Source organism: Puma concolor, chromosome A1, assembly GCF_028749965.1.
Source record: "Puma concolor isolate L17-30 chromosome A1, mPumCon1.1.hap2, whole genome shotgun sequence".
Lineage (NCBI taxonomy): Eukaryota > Metazoa > Chordata > Mammalia > Carnivora > Felidae > Puma > Puma concolor.
Genome location: NC_141667.1, coordinates 231,264,936 through 231,282,903, shown reverse-complemented (window position 1 = coordinate 231,282,903; position 17,968 = coordinate 231,264,936). Strand labels below are relative to the sequence as shown.

Genomic DNA, 17,968 nt, shown 5'->3' with positions numbered 1-17,968 from the left:
CTTTTTATTGCCTAATTAACAATCCCATACAACGCGTGTAAATTGGCATAAAGCCATTCTGCCCGTAACATGCTTCTCTATGATTAGTAGCAGGGAACCGCACCATAACATCGCCTGGTATGCTGTCCAGCTCATCACTGGCTCCCTGGAGACTCCCTAGTGCCTGTCACATAGGAACGGCCTGTAAATTAGCTTTTCTAATCTTAGGCACCTATCAATTATTCACCAGCCTGGCTCCTCTTGTACATTATCTTATAGAACTCACCCTGGCAACCTTGCACCTCATTTCTAAATCTTGCTCTGAAACCGATACCTTAATATTAGGTTTCTGCAGCTTTACGTTCTTCTATATGTCAGCTGATTCTGAAAGTGTCCTTTTCTTCTTCTTCTTCTTCTTCTTCTTCTTCTTCTTCTTCTTCTTCTTCCTTTACCTATAGAAAACTTTCTGTGAAGGTTAAGAAATCAAGGCTATCGCTTTCCACTTTTCAGTATCGATTATGAGATCATACTTCTGATAAACCAGTCATTGAGCTTTTGAGAGAAAACACACAGGCAAGAACTTTTGCTTTGTTTTTTATATACTACCTTGCTTGCAGTGTTAAATGAGAGAGTATAAATTGTGTTCACTGCTCTTTTCAAATAAGTGCAATTCAAAATTACCTGCATTACATTATTCCTTTTCATTGCATAAGGAGAAAATTGCATATATCAGGTTTCTAATACTTGTATATGTAAAACATAATCTGTAATATTAAGTCCATGATTGCCAGAAAAGATAACATAGAGAAATTTGTTCTTTTTATAATTTTTATTTGTTATTATTTTTTTTTTTTTTTACTATGAGCACAAGCAAAAGAAACACAACCATGTTGAGGTGGGAACCACATAATGTCATTAATCGGTCGTCCTAACGGGATAGCCAATTATCATGTTGAGTGCCTCACATACAAGAACTAACTGGTGGCTCCTGGAGAGAGTTTGCCAGCTCAGAAAAGAAACAGAGATTACAATTACAATATTAATAGTCTTAATAAGCATGTGTACGCTATCCTTGGTCCGTGCTGAGCCATCAGTATCGACTGAATGACTTTCACTTTGTAGTCGTGAAAATTAGATGGGAGATGATTTCTCATGAGGAAAATAACATTCTCAGAGAGATGTCAGAACAACACAACCAGACACGCTCCATATTTATTAACGTGTCTAAAGATGGGCCCGTGAGTGCTGCCCATCAGTGGTATTGCCGCGAAGTCACAAGTCAGACCCACAGAAACTGATACAGCCTGGGCCGAGGGACAGGAAATGAGCTACAGTAAGGAGACTTCGCAGCCTGAATGACCAGGTATTGCAAATGGTGATATTTTAAAGAACGATTTAGGGTTTAAGTAAATCAAGGATCCAGTGAAGGAAATTAATGATACCCCAGTTCGATACCATGGAACATTTTGCCCATAGTCCTGACATTACAGCAAATACAGTATATTCTAAAGCTTCTTCGGTGCCATATTGTGATATTACAGGACACTTTTACGTCGCCCTTGGAGAGATAAGATCATATTAAGCAAAATAGTTGGAAACATTTCCACTTCTGTTTTTATTGGAACTTTATTTTTTTAGAGCAGTTTTAGGTTCACAGCAAAATTGAGAAGGTACAGAGATTTCCCACCTACCCCCTGCCCTCATACATGCTTAGCTGCCCCCATTATCAAAATCCCCATTTCTACTAATTTTCATGAGTGTCCAAATCTTTCTAATTTTTGTTGAGTTTTTCACGTTAAGAAATACCCATATATTTAGTAAGTGTGTTTCTTTCAACACACTTGGTTGTAAGCCAAGAACTGTGCTAGGGCAAGGTCTGTTGATCCCAGTATAGTACTCATTACATAGAAGACTTAACATTTAGTGAACAGCTTCACAGAAGATGAATAATGTGTCCTCGAGAAACTTGGCAAACTCACTAATAGCTGGGTCAGGGTGGAGGAGAAAAGCATATGAATTTTAAAATCATAGTGAAGTAAGGTGTACACTTATAACATATCAGAAAGTACTAGGAAAGTGAGTGGCAAATGAAAACATCTCCAGAAAATATAGAAATCAAGAAGAGATACCACTTTTTATTGGCATTCGCATCCACAAAAATTCACTTCCAGGGGCACTCAAAGTTATAGCAAGTTACATTTGTAGGAAAAAAAATTAAAATGAAGCATGTTAAATGTGATCGTCCCAGAAACGACAATTAGAACAAAGGATTTTGCATTTTTAAGCAAGGTCTTAATACCCAATATTTTTCAAATAATGGGCACCATATCTCATCAACCAGTTACCCCTGTAATGTATGTACCTTCTTACTCTACAGATTAAGCTTCCTTATATATGAAATTATACTTACCATGATACTATTTTATGCTCAGTTCTCACCTTTATCATTATTGCTGTATTTATTACAGTTATTCAAAAGGTCAAATAATTCGTGGGGTGGTAGAACTGAGTTTAAGTAATGATGTGCATCTTTAAGCAGGGTTCTGGAAATATTTAGGATTTCTCGATGGCTAGTTTGAGAAATTCATTTAGGGAGTACTGTATTTTATTTTTCCCACTCATTCTCATCTTTAACTGTTCTAGAGCAGGCATACAAATTAGGACCCCAGTATCAATCTCTCAGTATTTGGAGACAAATCCTCTCTATTGGTAGAGGTGGGGGGTGGGGGGGGGCATCTTATCTACAACAACTCTTTTCCCTTGAACTCCAACAAAATGTGTAGCCCAACAAATGCAACTTCTCATTCCAGTTTTATTATTTATGCTTTATTTTCAACAGCATCACTTCCTAGTGTTTTACTGGCTTAAAAAAAAGAAAACTTTTATGTTTTATTTATTCTTGAGAGAGAGAGAGAGAGAGAGAGAGAGAGAGAGAGAGAGAATGAGCGGGGGAGGAGCAGAGCAAGAGAGGGAGACACAGAATCCGAAGCGGGCTCCAGGCTCAGAGCTGTCAGCACAGAGCCTGACGCGGGGCTCGAACTCACGGACCGTGAGATCATGACCTGAGCTGAAGTCCGATGCCCAACCGACTGAGCAATCCAGGCGCCCCTGTGTTTTGCTGGCTTTGTTACAAATATCTCATATCTTCATTGAAACAGGCCTGGGTTTGAGTCGGATCCCAGCTTACTGACTGTAACGTTTCACAGTTTATATCTCAAAACCCCAGTGCCCCCTTCTGTAAAATGCAAATAATAAGATTTTGTGGGTAATAAAGGAATGAACTGATCCTCACGATGCACAGCGTGGTGTCTTGCACGCGGCATACAGTTCGTAAATGTTGGCAACGGGCCTTGCACAGACAAGTGCCTGAAGCCACATAGTGCATGGCCTCCATGGCTCTCTGTGGCCACCCTGGTTCCTTGTTGTTGCTATAGTTACATCTGTGGGGAAGAGTTTTCTGAGTTCAAAATACTAGGCTCACCTATAGACTTAGACTGTGACCTTGTTTTAAGTTGGGACTTTAATAGAAAACTAGAAAGACAAATGTGAGGGACGTTGAGGAGTGGGAGAGCCCTCTCTGAAATATTCTCAAAGATTGGGTTCTTAAAAGATGGGCTAGAGGAAGGGGTGTTCAAGTCAGGGAGAATGGTTCGCACTCACTCAAGTAAAGGTTTAAGTGGGGTTTCGTGCCAAGCTTGAAGAAAAAGTGCCTTTGTCTAATTTTGACTGGAGGAACATCAGAAGATAACCAGCCTCGTAGAATGACAAGTGACAGGCTTGTTGTGAGGGGAGCCTGGGACCTTCCCTTCAGAACGTGTCTTCATTCAGAAGAAGGCACACATCTGAAATGACTGTCAACTGGACAAGCCCCCCAACCGCCACCCCACCCAGGCTCCTGGTCCTTGACCACAGCCCCCTGCAGACCCTAAATGCCCCACTGTGGGACTCTGACTGTTGTGGTAAGAACAGTGCCCCAGGCACAGGAGGAAGCGGGGCTGTCTGGGTTTACTCAACAGCCCTGGGAGTAAGAACTTTTTTCCCATCCTCAAAAGAGGACTCCACCCTCAGAATAAAGCAGACTTCATAGCTGCCTAACTAAGTAGACCCATGGGGTTTCTGGGAGCTAAAAACCACAGCAGAGCTTTTCTCCTGACTGGGCAAGTCTCTGAGACAAGAAAAAGCGATCAATTTAGACCACAAGTTTTGACCTTGTGAATAGAAGGAGAATGGTATAAATAAAGAAACATAAAGTGGAGGAAACTCATAACGAGCAGAAAAATTATAGGCTTTAACCCACTGACGCCTATGACCAGAAATTATTTTTTTTTTAGTACCTTAAAAACAAATACTGGAGAGTTTAAATCTTTACACTGGCTATCATTACTTTTATTTGTTTTATGTGTAATGCAGATGATTAGGAACTGGTAAACAAAGTATACTATTTTGACGTCTTGCCCATTTATGGCTTGCTTTGTACACACAGTACAGACGGTAGGGTAGGTCCTGCATCCCCTACTTGGAATGTACCGGTTTCCTAAGGCTGATGCAACAAATTGCCACAAATTTAGTGGCTTATGGCAACACAGCTCTATTGTCTTCCGTGTCTGGAGATCAGAAGTCTAAAATGGGTCGGCATGGCTGCATTCCTTCTGGAGAATCTAGAAGAAAATCCTTTCTTTGCTTTTTCCGGCTGCCAGAGGCTGCATTTCTTGGCTCACCGCCCTGCACACTGTGACCTCTGCTTCCATGGTCACATCTCCCTCTCAGACTCCAATCTCCCTGTCTCCTTCTTCTAGGGACTCTTGTGATTGTACTTAGGGCCCACCCAGAAAGTTCAAGATATTCTCTCCATCTCAAGACCTTTGCCTTAATCCCATCTGCAGAGTCCCTTTTGCCATGCAACCTAACATAATCACACGGGTTCCTGGGGTCAGGATGCGGGCATCTCTGAGGGGCCATTATTCAGCTCACCACCCCGAGGCTTTGGAGCGTGTCGGACCAACAACCTAGGTGGAAATCCGTCAGTGGAGAGAATGGCAAAACGTTGCAGGTGGAAGTGGTCACGTGAGGCCAGTTTGTTCCTGTGCAGAATTTTATGGCTCCGTACATTTCTATGTGAAAGATGACAGTGCAGTCAAGGAGTAGGTTCAGAAAGATGCAATTTCTCCCTTAACATTCTGTCTCTATTTTAGCATGTGGTCCAGACCCTCTTTCCCATCATTCGGCAGCGTTTGCTCGGTTAGCGAGGCTAAGTGAGGGCTCCCTGCCCAGGGGGACCTCCAGGCAGACCACTTCCCAGTCAGCTCATTTCCTCTCCGTGCTGCCGCGTGTCTTCACCTTGTACTTAGCATATAAATTGGTTGTCAGCCCTGTCCCAGCACGGTGACCTGAACGCGCGTGGGTGAGAGCACATCCTTTTCAAGTACAGCGATGTTTCTCGGGCTTCCTGCTGTGGCTCGCGGTAGATGGTGGCGGGAGCCGCAGGGAGGAAGTTCACGGGAGACAGCTGCCCGCCCAGGAGTTGGGGGCCGAGCCAGCAGTGGCGCCCTCGCTGCGGAGAAGGTCGTTGGGGAGTTGATGGGTGACAGTCCTGCTTACTGACAGTGCCTGCTGGAGCCGCCTGCAGAGAAGAGGCTGGAATCCGACTGCTGGGGCAGATTTCCCGCATTGAGGCAGAAGGCAGGACTCACCGTCGAAACTTTGCCCGCTGGGGTGTGCGGCCCAGGGCTTAACGAGTGGGGGCCCCTGCCGTCCTTGGAAACTGGAAGGTTGGGAATTGCTTAATGATACTCAGCACAGATGCCACCCACGGCTCCTTAGCGGCTGCTGGGGGCTCACGTGATGGAAGTGCGTGATGCGGGGCCAGAACCCCAAGACTGACAGCTTCCACCCCTGCACAAGCACGTGAGCAGTGGAGAGAACTGAACCGCCCAAGGCCTCCTCTCTCCGTGGATGGAGAGAAAACAACTCGCGTGCCATGCCACATGCTCCACGAAGGGGATTTGTTGTTGATGGCTAGTTAAAGTGTATGCTTAGTGTTTACTAATGCGCCAGACGCTGCTACTGGCCCTCTACGCGACTTGTATCACGTAATCCTTGGAATTAGTTTTTGAAAGCGCTCCTCTTACTGTATAGACAATGAGTCCAAAGTGATGAAGCCACTTGCCCAAGGCCATACGGCTAATGAGTGGTGAAGTTTCCACCAAACACAGGCTCTGTCCCCTGCTGCGCCCCATGGAGATGGAATGTGGAATGCTCTGGTGGGAAGCTCTTTTTGTTTTTTAATGTTTATTTGTTTATTTTCACAGAGAGAGAGAGTGTGAGCATGTGAGAGGTGGAGGGGCAGGGGTGGGGGGGAGAGACAGAGAGAGACAGAGAGGGAGGGAGGGAGGGAGGGAGGGAGGGAGGGAGGGAGGGAGGGAGGGAGGGAGAGGAAATCCCAACCAGACTCTGCGCCATCAGGGCACGGCCCGATGGGGGGCTAGATCCCATGAACTGTAAGATCATGACCTGAGCTGAGAACCAGGAGTCTGGGCACCTAACCAACCGAGCCACGCAGGCACCCCGTGAGATCTTTATGAAAACTTGAATGATAATGCAAACACTTACGAGGGTTCTCTGTACATGAATTCATTCAGTCCTCAGAAAAGCCCTAAATGAGGTCCTCTTGTTGTCAGTGAAGGAACGCAAGCCGGGGAGAGGCTCAGTATCTTGCCCAAACGCCTGCACATAGAAAGTAGCACAACTGGGAACAGAAGCGAGGTAGCCTGCTTCTGTTACTCTAAAACAGAAACTGTGTTGCCACTGAAACACAAAGATGACACCCAGTTTATAGATGTTGGAACCAAATGATGGAACTTATTAACACTGTGGAAGGCACCGTAATTGGTACAACACGGAAACGAGTCCAAGAAAGATAAAGTCTCTTTCCTTTCCCCGGGGGCTTGCAGCCCGAGATAGATGGCTTGGATGCAGCCAGTTATAAACTCAGATGACTCTGGGAACTCAGAAGGCAGTGTGATGAGAGAAAAAAAGGGGCTCTGGATTCTGCCCTGCCTTTTTTTTTTTTTTAACGTTTATTTATTTTTGAGACAGAGAGAGACAGAGCATGAATAGGGGATGGGCAGAGACAGAGAGGAGACAGAATCTGAAACAGGCTCCAGGCTCTGAGCTGTCAGCACAGATCCCGAAGCAGGGCTTGAACTCACAGACTGCGAGATCATGACCTGAGCTGAAGTCGGGCGCCTAACCGACGGAGCCACCCAGGCGCCCCAGCCCTGCCTTTTAAAGAGAGGATGATGCCACACAACACCTCACAGCCTCTCCTCTTCTCACTGCATTTGTTACCTGTGTCTGTAATAGTATCTCCGTGTTCAGAGATACTACTGGTTGGTTACACCACTTCCTGCAGGAAAGGAAAGTCTCAGGAAATGTTGACGGTCATGAGGGTGCGGGCTCAAACTGTAAATGAAGGAAATAATGAGGAATTGGGAAAATAACGCTAATCTCGGTTCCACTGGTGTTTTAAAATCTTAATATTCTGGTCTGGCAAATTAGTTGGCATCGGGAGGGAAGTGCCTTAGGCCCAGGGATCCATGAATAACAATGCAGAGAGGCAGACAGGACCGTGACAAGACTGATCAGAGGCACTGGACCAGAGGGCAGTGAAATGAAGGATGTGAAATAAATTTGGATGGACAATAGGAGTAAGTTCCTTAGAGGCCTTTAACAAAGAGAGTAAGAAATCATTATTAAGTAAGAAAGTTAATTTGGGGCGCCTGGTTGGCTCAGTCGGTTGAGTGTCTGAATTCGGCTCAGGTCATGATCTCGCAGTCCGTGAGTTCGAGCCCCGCGTCAGGCTCTGTGCTGACAGCTCAGAGCCTGGAGCCTGTTTCAGATTCTGTGTCTCCCTCTCTCTTTCTCTCTGCTCTGTCTCTCTCTCTCTCTCTCTCTCTCTCTCTCTCTCTCTGTCTCAGAAATAAATAAACATTAAAAAAAATTAAAGAAAATTAATTTAATATGATAAAGATTCTCTGCAACCCTGACTCTGGGGTTTATGTTTTTGTTTAGGAGAGTCTCATACTTCGTGAAATCCTATAATGAACAGATTATGGTGAGGTTTGATTGCAGTCTTAACTTAAGATGACCAGACGCATGACTTGTCCTGAAAGGTATTCATCTCAGGGAAGAGAGATTTTTGTTTCCTACTGATGCTACAGCAAAGAAACCCATCAACTTCGTGGCCCCAAACAACACAAATTTATTTTCGTACAGTTCTCTAGATCAGAAGTCCAACGTGGATCTCACTGAGCTAGGATCGAGGATATCATTCCTTTCTGGAAACTCTAGGGGAGAATCTGTTTCCCTGCCCCCTCCACCCCCTAGGTGCTGCTAGCTGTCCTTGGCTTATGGTTCCTTCCTCCATCTTCAAAGCCAACCTGAGTCCTTCTTATGCTATCATGTCTCTTGTTCTCTCGTTCGCAGTCACATCTTCTCTTTCCTTTGTCTTTTGAGATCTGGATTCTGAGAGTCTTGAGATTATGCCGTTCGCTTCCAAGTTCATGTTACCAGTGGTGTGGCTGCACTTGTGCCAGAGAGCTGTGAGTGAGGATTTAGTGATACAGATGAAGGGGCAGAGTTGCCAGCCAGTAGCCAGGCGATGGAAGCCTAGGCACATGTGAGCAATATAGAAAGAAGAAGGAGAAACTGGTTGGAGCACCAAAAGTATGTCCTGGTGAATCTGAATTTTCTATGTTAGCAAAAAACTGTGCTTGTCAAATAAATGAAGTGTAAATGCTTCAAGAAAACAGGCATTGTATCATCCAGAGGAAGAAATTCATAATGAAAATGACAAAGAGGTTGAATAGATATTTATTAACTAGATAGTTTTGGTACAATAGTATTGCAAAGACTTTTCAGAAACATAGGAATTCCATTTGACTTATAGAAGTTATAATTCCCGAACTTATTTCCCATCTCTCTATCGCACGCCACAATTCTGTGAGAATATAAAAAACTGACCTGTGTCAAACAGAAACATGATTCTGGCAGCAAAACAGGTTTCCATAAAAATCAAAGAAAGTGCACCAAAAAAAAAAGAGGTAGGCATATTTTATTACATTTATTTTTGTTCATTTCCTCATTTTCTCCTGACTTATTTTAAAACCCTGGTCACATGGGGCCAGAATTTATATTTATTGTTAAATAAACATATCCATTAGACTTGGATCCATATAAGGAAAGTAATGCTAATCTTGTTTCCAGTAGCATTTTAAAATTTTAATATTCTGGATTGGTTTAGTGGCCTCAGGGTGTTTTTTTTCAGGCTGCTGAAAATATATTGCCAGCTCTTCGCTTTTTTTCACTTTCTGTCTCCCATCAAGGTTGAAAGAGTGCCTTTCCTTGTAGGACATTATTCTTAACCCTCCTCTGTTGTTTAACTCCTTCCTTGCCTTTATGCCTCAACCAGATGTTAATCTCATACTTCCTCAAGTAAGAACCCCTTGAGGCTCAGCGGATGGAGAAATGAAGCAGAATTTCACCCTTGCGGTAAATTATTGGCCTAATTTTTATACCGCGTCTCTTTTAAAACTCCATGACTGCCTTTGATATCTCAGCAAGCAGTCTCAAAGGCCCATAGTTCTATGCTTTTCGATACAAAGTATTGCCGACGCCTGTAGTCTTGCACATTTCCTTTATTTCCACCTCCGTCATCAAGTGCTGTAATGTTAAAAATCTGCAGAAAGATGACTGCGGTGTGGTTAGTAGTTGAAGAATGCACGTGTGCTGTGAACCTCCAAGACCTGAAACCAACTGTTTGAGCTGTAATTATTACCAACAGGTTTGAACTCATGTGCCAGTCTGCCGTGATTAAAGTCCCATGCTGAGAAATCAGAGTCTGTGATCAATTAATAATGTCCAGGTGGTACAGAATTTGGGAGTAAAAATATATATGCCACATATTGCCCATCCTTGCTGAATCTAGATAAAGTCAATATAGTGTTTCTCCCTTCCTTCCTTCCTTCCTTCCTTCCTTCCTTCCTTCCTTCCTTCCTTCCTTCCCTCCTTTCTTCCTTCCTTCCTCCCTTCCTTCCTTCCTCCCTCCCCTCCCTCCCTCCCTCCCTCCCCTGCCTCCCTCCCTCCCTCCCTCCTTCCTTCCTTCCTTCCTTCCTTCCTTCCTTCCTTCCTTCCTTCCTTCCTTCCCTCCTTCCTTCCTTTGGCAGAATGTCCTAGCAGAGTAAACTTGGGCTTTGGAATCAGACCTATCTGGATCCAAATCTCACTGTACCTTTATCTAGTTGTATGACCTTGGCAAAGATAGTTAACACTTCTGCTGTCTGTGAAATAGGCATAAAAATACCTGCATTACATGGTGGCTGGAATAATTTATCAGGATAATACGTGCAAGCACCTGAGTCCTAGTAGAGTCTTCATAAATGATAGTTCTCATGGCTATTTCACAGTTCCTGTTTTATCTTCATTTACCTACCTACTGTTCTTCCAGAACAAAGTTTTCATCAGGCCGTGTGCCTCTAGAGATGGAGGTTCCAAGCTAAGCCAGTCCCGTTATATTCCTCCCAAGCCACAGTCATTGATTCAGGGATAAGTTCATGACTCAAATCAGCTGCAACCGAGTCCTTCCTTGGGGAATTTGTGAACTTAAGCGGGATGGGGGGGAGACATCTCTCCTCTCTGTTGCCCTCTGCTCCCAGAGCTGCGGGGCCTTCTCCACGTGCCTGTCTGCCCTAGAGAGAATAAAGCCATCTTGCAGAATCTGAATGTCTGGTTCCTGTGAGCAGGGTTACTGGAGCAGGCCTGGCTCCTTTCTTCCCAAAGCTTGGGTGTTTTGTCATTTTGTCCTGTGATTAACTCAGCTCTATCCCCCTCCCGCTCCATTCCTGACAGCTCTTTAACTTAAAACTAGGTCCAGACTCAAATCAGTTCTCACTAATATGTAATTATTATGCCTATTTTTAAGAAGTTTGATTTCTGTAGATCTATCACTTAATTCTATCACTGCTTCTCTCTTGACATGTTTCCTGTTTTCTCAGTACAAGGAAGCCTCAAAATCCAAATGAAGTGGTCTTCAAAGGCTTTGCTTTTAAGCATAAATATTTACTGATGATTACATATTGGCAAAATTTGTTTCTTGCAGGGACATAAGCAGGTAAAATTTATTTCCTAAAATAGGCATTACTGAGTGGCCTGTTAGAAGAAGTTGATACTGTTATGCCCAGAATTCGTGATCCCCAAAGACCACTAGGGAGCCGAGTCCGATGCAAAAGCAAAGAGCCTTTATTCGAGCTAGCTCGAGCTCAATCCCCTACCTGCACCGACGCAGCGGTGAGATACCAGGGAAAGAGAGCGAGTTTCAAAAGGACAAAGGTTTTATTGGGGCCTGGGGCAGTTGGTGAGGTAATGGCTATGGCCTCAACCGATTGGCTGGGGAAGGGTCCTGGGGAAGGGTCCGAGTCCTGTTAGGCAGGTGAGGGGGGGGTTACTCAAGGGGAGGAGGTGTGGTCAAGGTGAAGGACACAGAACAAGATGGAGTCGGCTGGCGTAGGCCCGCCCTTTCATTCCCCCCTTGTCATGTAGCTTAGGGACCCAATCATGGGACCGGCTGCATTTATGGTGACAAGGGGAACAGAGTTTGGAGGTTTATGCAAAGTTCTGGGAACCAAGTGTCCCTGGGGTGGCTCTGGGACGTCTGATTAAGTATTGTCCCCAAGCTGGTGTCTATGATCTGCCAGGTGATGTTTTGGGGGGGCGTGGGGACTCCCGGCAGCATGAGCAATGACAAGCAGTTAACAGAGTTACCAATATTAGGTAGGTCAAATGCGCTGTAGCTTGAGCTTGAGCGGGTTGTGTTGGTCCCGACTGATGGCCCATCGCGTGACAACGTCCTTCCGGATCGAGGAGGGGTCCGCTGGCTGAGCGTGGGTGTGATGGACCCAGGTCGCGATGCCGTCTACCTTGAGAGCAGTGGGGGTTGTCAACACCACGATGTAGGGTCCCTTCCAGCGCGGCTCGAGAGTCTCTCGGTGGTGCCTCTTGACGTAGACCCAGTCTCCTGGCCTGTATTGATGAGGTGTCGGGATCGGGCCAGCCTCGTAGATGGCACGGAGACGCGGCCAAATGTCCTCGTGCGCCCTCTGGAGCCCGCTCAAGGAAAGAAAAAGTTCTTGATCTTTAAACTCAGCAATAAGTTCAGCTCGAAGGCTGGGAATAACAGGGGGTGGCCTGCCAAACATAATCTCGTAGGGAGTAAAACCCAGAGTGTAAGGAGTGTTTCTAACCCGGTAAAGGGCGTACGGTAGGAGAGTCACCCAGTCCCCGCCAGTCTCCATGGTTAATTTGGTAAGGGTCTCTTTTAGGGTTCTATTCATTCTTTCTACCTGTCCTGAGCTCTGGGGCCTATAAGCACAATGTAATTTCCAGTTTGCCCCCACCGCCTTGGCTACTGCCTGTGTTACCTGCGAGATAAAAGCTGGTCCATTGTCTGATCCTACCATGGCAGGAAAACCATACCTGGGTAAGATGTCTTCTAGTAGCTTCTTAGCCACCGTCTGAGCCGTTTCATGCTTGGTTGGGTATGCCTCCACCCAGCCAGAGAAGGTGTCTGTAAATACTAAAAGGTATTTAAAACCATACTTTCCTGGTTTGACTTCAGTGAAGTCGACTTCCCATTGGGCTCCCGGTCTGGTGCCTCTGAGCCTGGTTCCTTTTTTATTTGATGTGGCCCTCGCGTTGGTGAGTTGGCAGGTCTTGCAGGCAGATACAACTTGCTCTATTTTGGTGTCCTGTTGGTGAATCTTAATTCCGGCATGTCGGATTAAGTCTTTTAATTTTCGGGCCCCCATGTGAGTAGACCGATGCATGTGCTCTAATATTGAGACTCCGAGCTGGTCTGGCAACACGAGCTCCTTGTTATGTGTATACCACCATCCCTTTATCTCCTGGGCCATAGGGAGTTTCTTGATCCGCTGTAACTCCTCCTGGGAGTATTTGGGCTGGTCTGGTAAAACTGGGTCTCCCGGGTCTGGTAGTTGTATGGTCATGGTGGGGACTGGAGTAAGGGCTACTGCCTTGGCTGCCTGGTCAGCCTTTCGATTACCTCTAGCTACTGGGTTATCAGCTTTTTGGTGCCCTTGGCAGTGGATAATGGCTAGCTTGGCAGGAAGCCATAAGGCTGTAAGCAGGTTAAGTATCTCCTGCTTATTTTTTATAGTCCGTCCTTCTGCCGTCAGTAACCCCCTCTCCTGATAAATTGCCCCATGAATATGAGCTGTGGCAAATGCATAACGGCTGTCTGTGTAGATGTTAAGCCGTTTTCCAGCTCCCAGCATCAGCGCCTTGGTGAGGGCTATGAGCTCTGCTCGCTGGGCTGACGTTCCAGAGGGTAGAGCCTCCGCCCATACGGTGTCCGTTTCGGTGACCACCGCTGCACCCGCATACCTGTGTCCGTCTCGCACAAAGCTGCTGCCATCAGTGAACCAAGTAGCCTCAGCATCGGGGAGGGGCCGGTCGGTCAGGTCCGTCCGGAATCCATGTACTTGTTCCAGGATTCCCGCACAGTCATGTAATGGAGCACCTAGGTCAGGGTCGGGTAGCAGGGTTGCAGGATTGAGGGCTGCACTGGGGTGGAACCGCACTCGTGGAGGGTTGAGTAGGAGGCTCTGGTAATGAGTCATACGTGTATTGCTCATCCATCTATCCGGAGGCTGTTTCAGGACCCCTTCAATGGCGTGTGGGGTCGTGATCCAGATCTCCTGTCCTAGGGTCAGCTTGTCTGCATCCTTGACTAGGAGTGCTGTCGCCGCAATAATTCTTAGGCATGGCGGCCAGCCGGCAGCCACTGGGTCTAGTTTCTTAGACAGGTAAGCCACTGGACGGTTCCAGGGGCCTAAGGCTTGAGTTAGAACCCCTTTTGCTATTCCCTTATGTTCGTCTACAAAGAGGTGGAAGGGCTTTGTAATGTCTGGTAGGCCCAGGGCTGGGGCACTTAGGAGGGCCTTTTTTAACTGATTAAAGGCAGTTTCTTCTTTTTCAGCCCATTTAAATGTTTTCCCCTCTTTGGTAGCTTCATATAGGGGCCTGGCGATCTCAGCAAAACCTGGAACCCAGAGGCGGCAGTAGCCGGCTGATCCTAGGAATTCCCTCACTTCTCTTCGGGAGGTGGGAGTAGGGATCCTTAGGACAGTTTCTTTTCTGGCTTCTGATAACCGCCGCTGTCCGCCCTCCAGGATATATCCCAGGTAACTTACCCTCTTCCTGCATATCTGAGCCTTCTTCGCGGATGCCCGGTATCCTAAGGCCCCCAGGGTAGCCAGCAGGTCCTGGGTCCCTCGCTCACAGTCTTTGGCCGTGTCCGCAGCAATCAGGATGTCATCTATGTACTGTAGAAGGGTGAGGCCAGGGTGCTCCCTTCTGTACTCACCCAGGTCTTCGTGTAGCGCCTCGTCGAAGATGGTGGGTGAATTTTTGAATCCCTGAGGTAGCCGTGTCCAGGTGAGTTGCCCACTGGAGCCCTCCTCCGGATCATGCCACTCGAAGGCGAAGAAGGGTTGGCTCTGGGGTGCCAGCGGCAGACTGAAGAAGGCGTCCTTTAAATCTAGTACAGTATACCAGACCCTAGAGGGCGCTAAGGAGCTCAAGAGAGTATATGGGTTGGGAACAGTTGGGTGTATGTCCGCGACCCTCTTATTTACTTCCCGGAGGTCTTGTACCGGTCGGTAGTCATTTGTGTGAGGCTTTTTGACCGGCAGTAAGGGGGTGTTCCAGGCAGACTGGCAAGGAACTAGTACCCCTAGGCTTCGTAGTCTCCGGATGTGTGGCTGGATCCCCTTCCGGGCCTCCTGAGACATGGGGTATTGTTTGATCCTTACCGGACTCTCTCCTGGCTTGAGCTCTACCAGGACTGGGGTCCTGTGAGCGGCTAGTCCCATCCCCCCCGTCTCTGCCCAAACCGAGGGGAATTCTCGTAGCCATCTGTCTATATTATCCTCTCTCGGGAGCGCCTCCTGGTGGAGGAGGTATTCATCCTCCAGTTTCATGGTCAGGACCTGGATGGGGTGGCCCTTGCCATCGGTGACCTGAGGCCCCCCTTGTCTGAAAGTTATCTGAGCTCCAATCTTGGTCAGTAAGTCCCGTCCTAACAGCGGGTAGGGGCATTCTGGTATTACCATAAAGGAGTGGGATACCCGGCCCGTTCCCAAATCTACTGTTCTTCGGGTAGTCCATGAATACTGGCTCATACCAGTTGCCCCTTGTACCCAGGACTTTTTGTTGGCTAGTTTTCCTTGTGGGGTGCGGAGGACCGAATGTTGTGCTCCGGTGTCGACAAGGAAGTCAATAGGGGTCCCCTCCACTTTAAGAGTTACCCTGGGTTCGGGGAGAGGGTCCGAACCCTGACTCCCCTAATCACTTAGTTCATCCAGCTCTAGGACTTTTACTCGATCAGTCTTGCTTCCCTTCCCGCCAGCTCTTTTTGGACAATCTCGGGCCCAATGCCCTATCTCCTTGCAGTATGCACACTGATCCTTCTGCAGCCTCTGCTTCCCCCCCTTGGTGCTTTTACCTTTTCTTGTGTCGTCTGCCAGCTGCCGGAGACGGCGGTCTCGTTCCTCGGGGAAGTCAGCAGTGGTAGCTAGTAGTATTCTGGCCAGGTCTCGAGTCTGCTTACTGCTGGCAGCCGCCATGGCGCGAGCCTGCTTGTCCTCAGGAGGCTCCCGGTTATTATATACCTTTTCGGCTACCACCAGTAAGTCCTGCAGACTTTTTTCTCCTAGTCTATCTATTTTCTGTAATTTTCTCCTAATGTCTATGGCCGATTGGTTTACAAAGGCCATGAGAACAGCTGCCTTGCTTTCCGGAGCCTCTGGATCCATGGGGGTGTAGGTACGGAATGCCTCCATGATCCGTTCTAAAAAGGCAGCCGGAGATTCATCTTTTCCCTGTTGTACATTTCCTACCTTGGCCAAATTGGTTGGCTTTCTAGCAGCCATTCGGAGACCCCCCCATTAGAGTCTGGCGGTAGACCCGGAGCCTCTCCTTACCTTCTGCCGTGTTGAAATCCCACTGGGGCCGAGTTAAGGGGAAGGAGGCATCTATCTGAGCCTGGTTGGTGGTGGGATTTCCGTCTGCGCCTGGAACTAGTTTTCGGGCCCCACTGAGGATTCTTTCTCTTTCTTCAGTCGTGAACAGGACCTGCAAAAGCTGCTGGCAATCATCCCACGTGGGCTGATGGGTAAAAAGAACAGAGTCTAATAGATCAATAAGCCCTGCCGGTTTCTCGGAAAACTTAGGATTCTGAGCTTTCCAGTTGTAGAGGTCACTAGTGGCGAAAGGCCAGTAGTGATGGGGCTGATTCCCCTCCGCGTCTGGGGGTCCGGTGGCTCGCAGGGGCAGAATAGTGGAGTCGGCGGCGGAGGCGGATTGCCCCCTCTGAGCCCTTTGTCTGGTAAAGGGCGGGCTTCCCCCTGGAGCGTTTCCGCCTCCCGCTCTCGGAACAGCGTCTGCCTCCCCCGGAGGGGGAGGATGGTGTTCTTCCGGCATCCTAGAGGGGTTATACGGGGGAGGAAAAATTAATTCTTCTTCAGCACCCCCCTGTAGGACAGGGTAGAGGGGTGCTGAAGGCTGGGTAAGACTTTTCCTCTTCTCTGTCTCCTGCAAAGCAAGAATGGGTTTTGGCTCCGGAGGGAGCAGGGTTAGGAAGGGCTTAAGCCAAGAGGGTGGGTCTTCTACAAGGTCCTGCCAAGTGATAATGTAAGGGAGCTGATCAAGATGGCCCGCCTTAGGCTGAGAGATGATACTCCTGACTCGGTGGATGGTAGGGAGGTCGAAGGTCCCCTCTGGTGGCCATCCGACATTGAAAGTTGGCCACTCGCTAGAACAAAAAAACTGCATCCGACCCTTTCGGACTTCCACACTGAGGTTGTTAGCTCTTCCCCTCACATCCTTAAAGTGATCAATCATAATACTTAGAGGAGTAGTCTGAGTCTGTCCCATAACGTCCGTCCAGTAAGTCCACAGAACAAAACAGAGAAACACAAAAACAGACAAACAGAGGGCCCCTAGAAAGTCTTCCAACTCCATGGAAGCAAAACTGCAAGCTAGCTTAGACCTTTGAGGGGATTCCATGTCCCTCCAAAACCGATGAGGGGATTCCACGTCCCTCCAAAACCGATGAGGGGATTCCACGTCCCTCCAAAGACGACGGCCTCACGCCGACCAGCGGGAGCGACCCGCCTCGTCTCAGACCTTTGAGGGGATTCCACGTCCCTCCAGAAGGGAGAATCGGAACGTCTTCCGAAACTCCCGGCCCGTGGTCCTCCAGTGCGTCCACTTAGACCGCGTCGGGCACTACCAGAATTCCAGAAATGAGCTCACACAGAAAAGACAGAACAAACAGACACTAACCGTGGCCAGTCAGGCTCTCCGGGTCGGGGGTCCCTCGGGGTTCTTGGGGATCCCGGGCCGAGCCCCCAAATGTTATGCCCAGAATTCGTGATCCCCAAAGACCACTAGGGAGCCGAGTCCGATGCAAAAGCAAAGAGCCTTTATTCGAGCTAGCTCGAGCTCAATCCCCTACCTGCACCGACGCAGCGGTGAGATACCAGGGAAAGAGAGCGAGTTTCAAAAGGACAAAGGTTTTATTGGGGCCTGGGGCAGTTGGTGAGGTAATGGCTATGGCCTCAACCGATTGGCTGGGGAAGGGTCCTGGGGAAGGGTCCGAGTCCTGTTAGGCAGGTGAGGGGGGCGTTACTCAAGGGGAGGAGGTGTGGTCAAGGTGAAGGACACAGAACAAGATGGAGTCGGCTGGCGTAGGCCCGCCCTTTCAATACCATATGGTGCAAATAAAACCACAATAATTATTCTAGAACCACACCACAGGCTGTGCTGTGACCATGCACCGGTCACACGCAGAGGGGATCTGGGAGCCATGGGGGACCTCAGCCAAATGCATCCTCCTGGAGGAAACTGGACACAA

The 17,968-nt window shown here is 47.8% G+C and overlaps 3 protein-coding genes across 4 annotated transcripts in view; 1 reads left to right on the top strand and 2 right to left on the bottom strand.

Annotated features, from left to right (window-relative positions):
• FRY (FRY microtubule binding protein) overlaps positions 1 to 17,968 on the top strand; it is a 463,051-nt gene that overhangs the window by 48,445 nt on the left and 396,638 nt on the right. The window lies entirely within an intron of this gene.
• On the bottom strand, positions 11,252 to 14,227 carry LOC147584841 (uncharacterized). The gene has a single exon (XM_086714004.1). The coding sequence runs from the start codon at positions 13,683 to 13,685 to the stop codon at positions 11,811 to 11,813; it is 1,875 nt and encodes a 624-aa protein (XP_086570130.1). The 5' UTR covers positions 13,686 to 14,227; the 3' UTR covers positions 11,252 to 11,810.
• Positions 12,666 to 17,639, bottom strand: LOC147584840 (uncharacterized). Its single transcript, XM_086714011.1, has 3 exons — positions 16,035 to 17,639; positions 14,244 to 14,610; positions 12,666 to 12,791 (listed from the first exon to the last, which is right to left on the bottom strand). The coding sequence occupies exons 1-2, from the start codon at positions 17,116 to 17,118 to the stop codon at positions 14,591 to 14,593; spliced, it is 1,104 nt and encodes a 367-aa protein (XP_086570137.1). The 5' UTR covers positions 17,119 to 17,639; the 3' UTR covers positions 12,666 to 12,791; positions 14,244 to 14,590.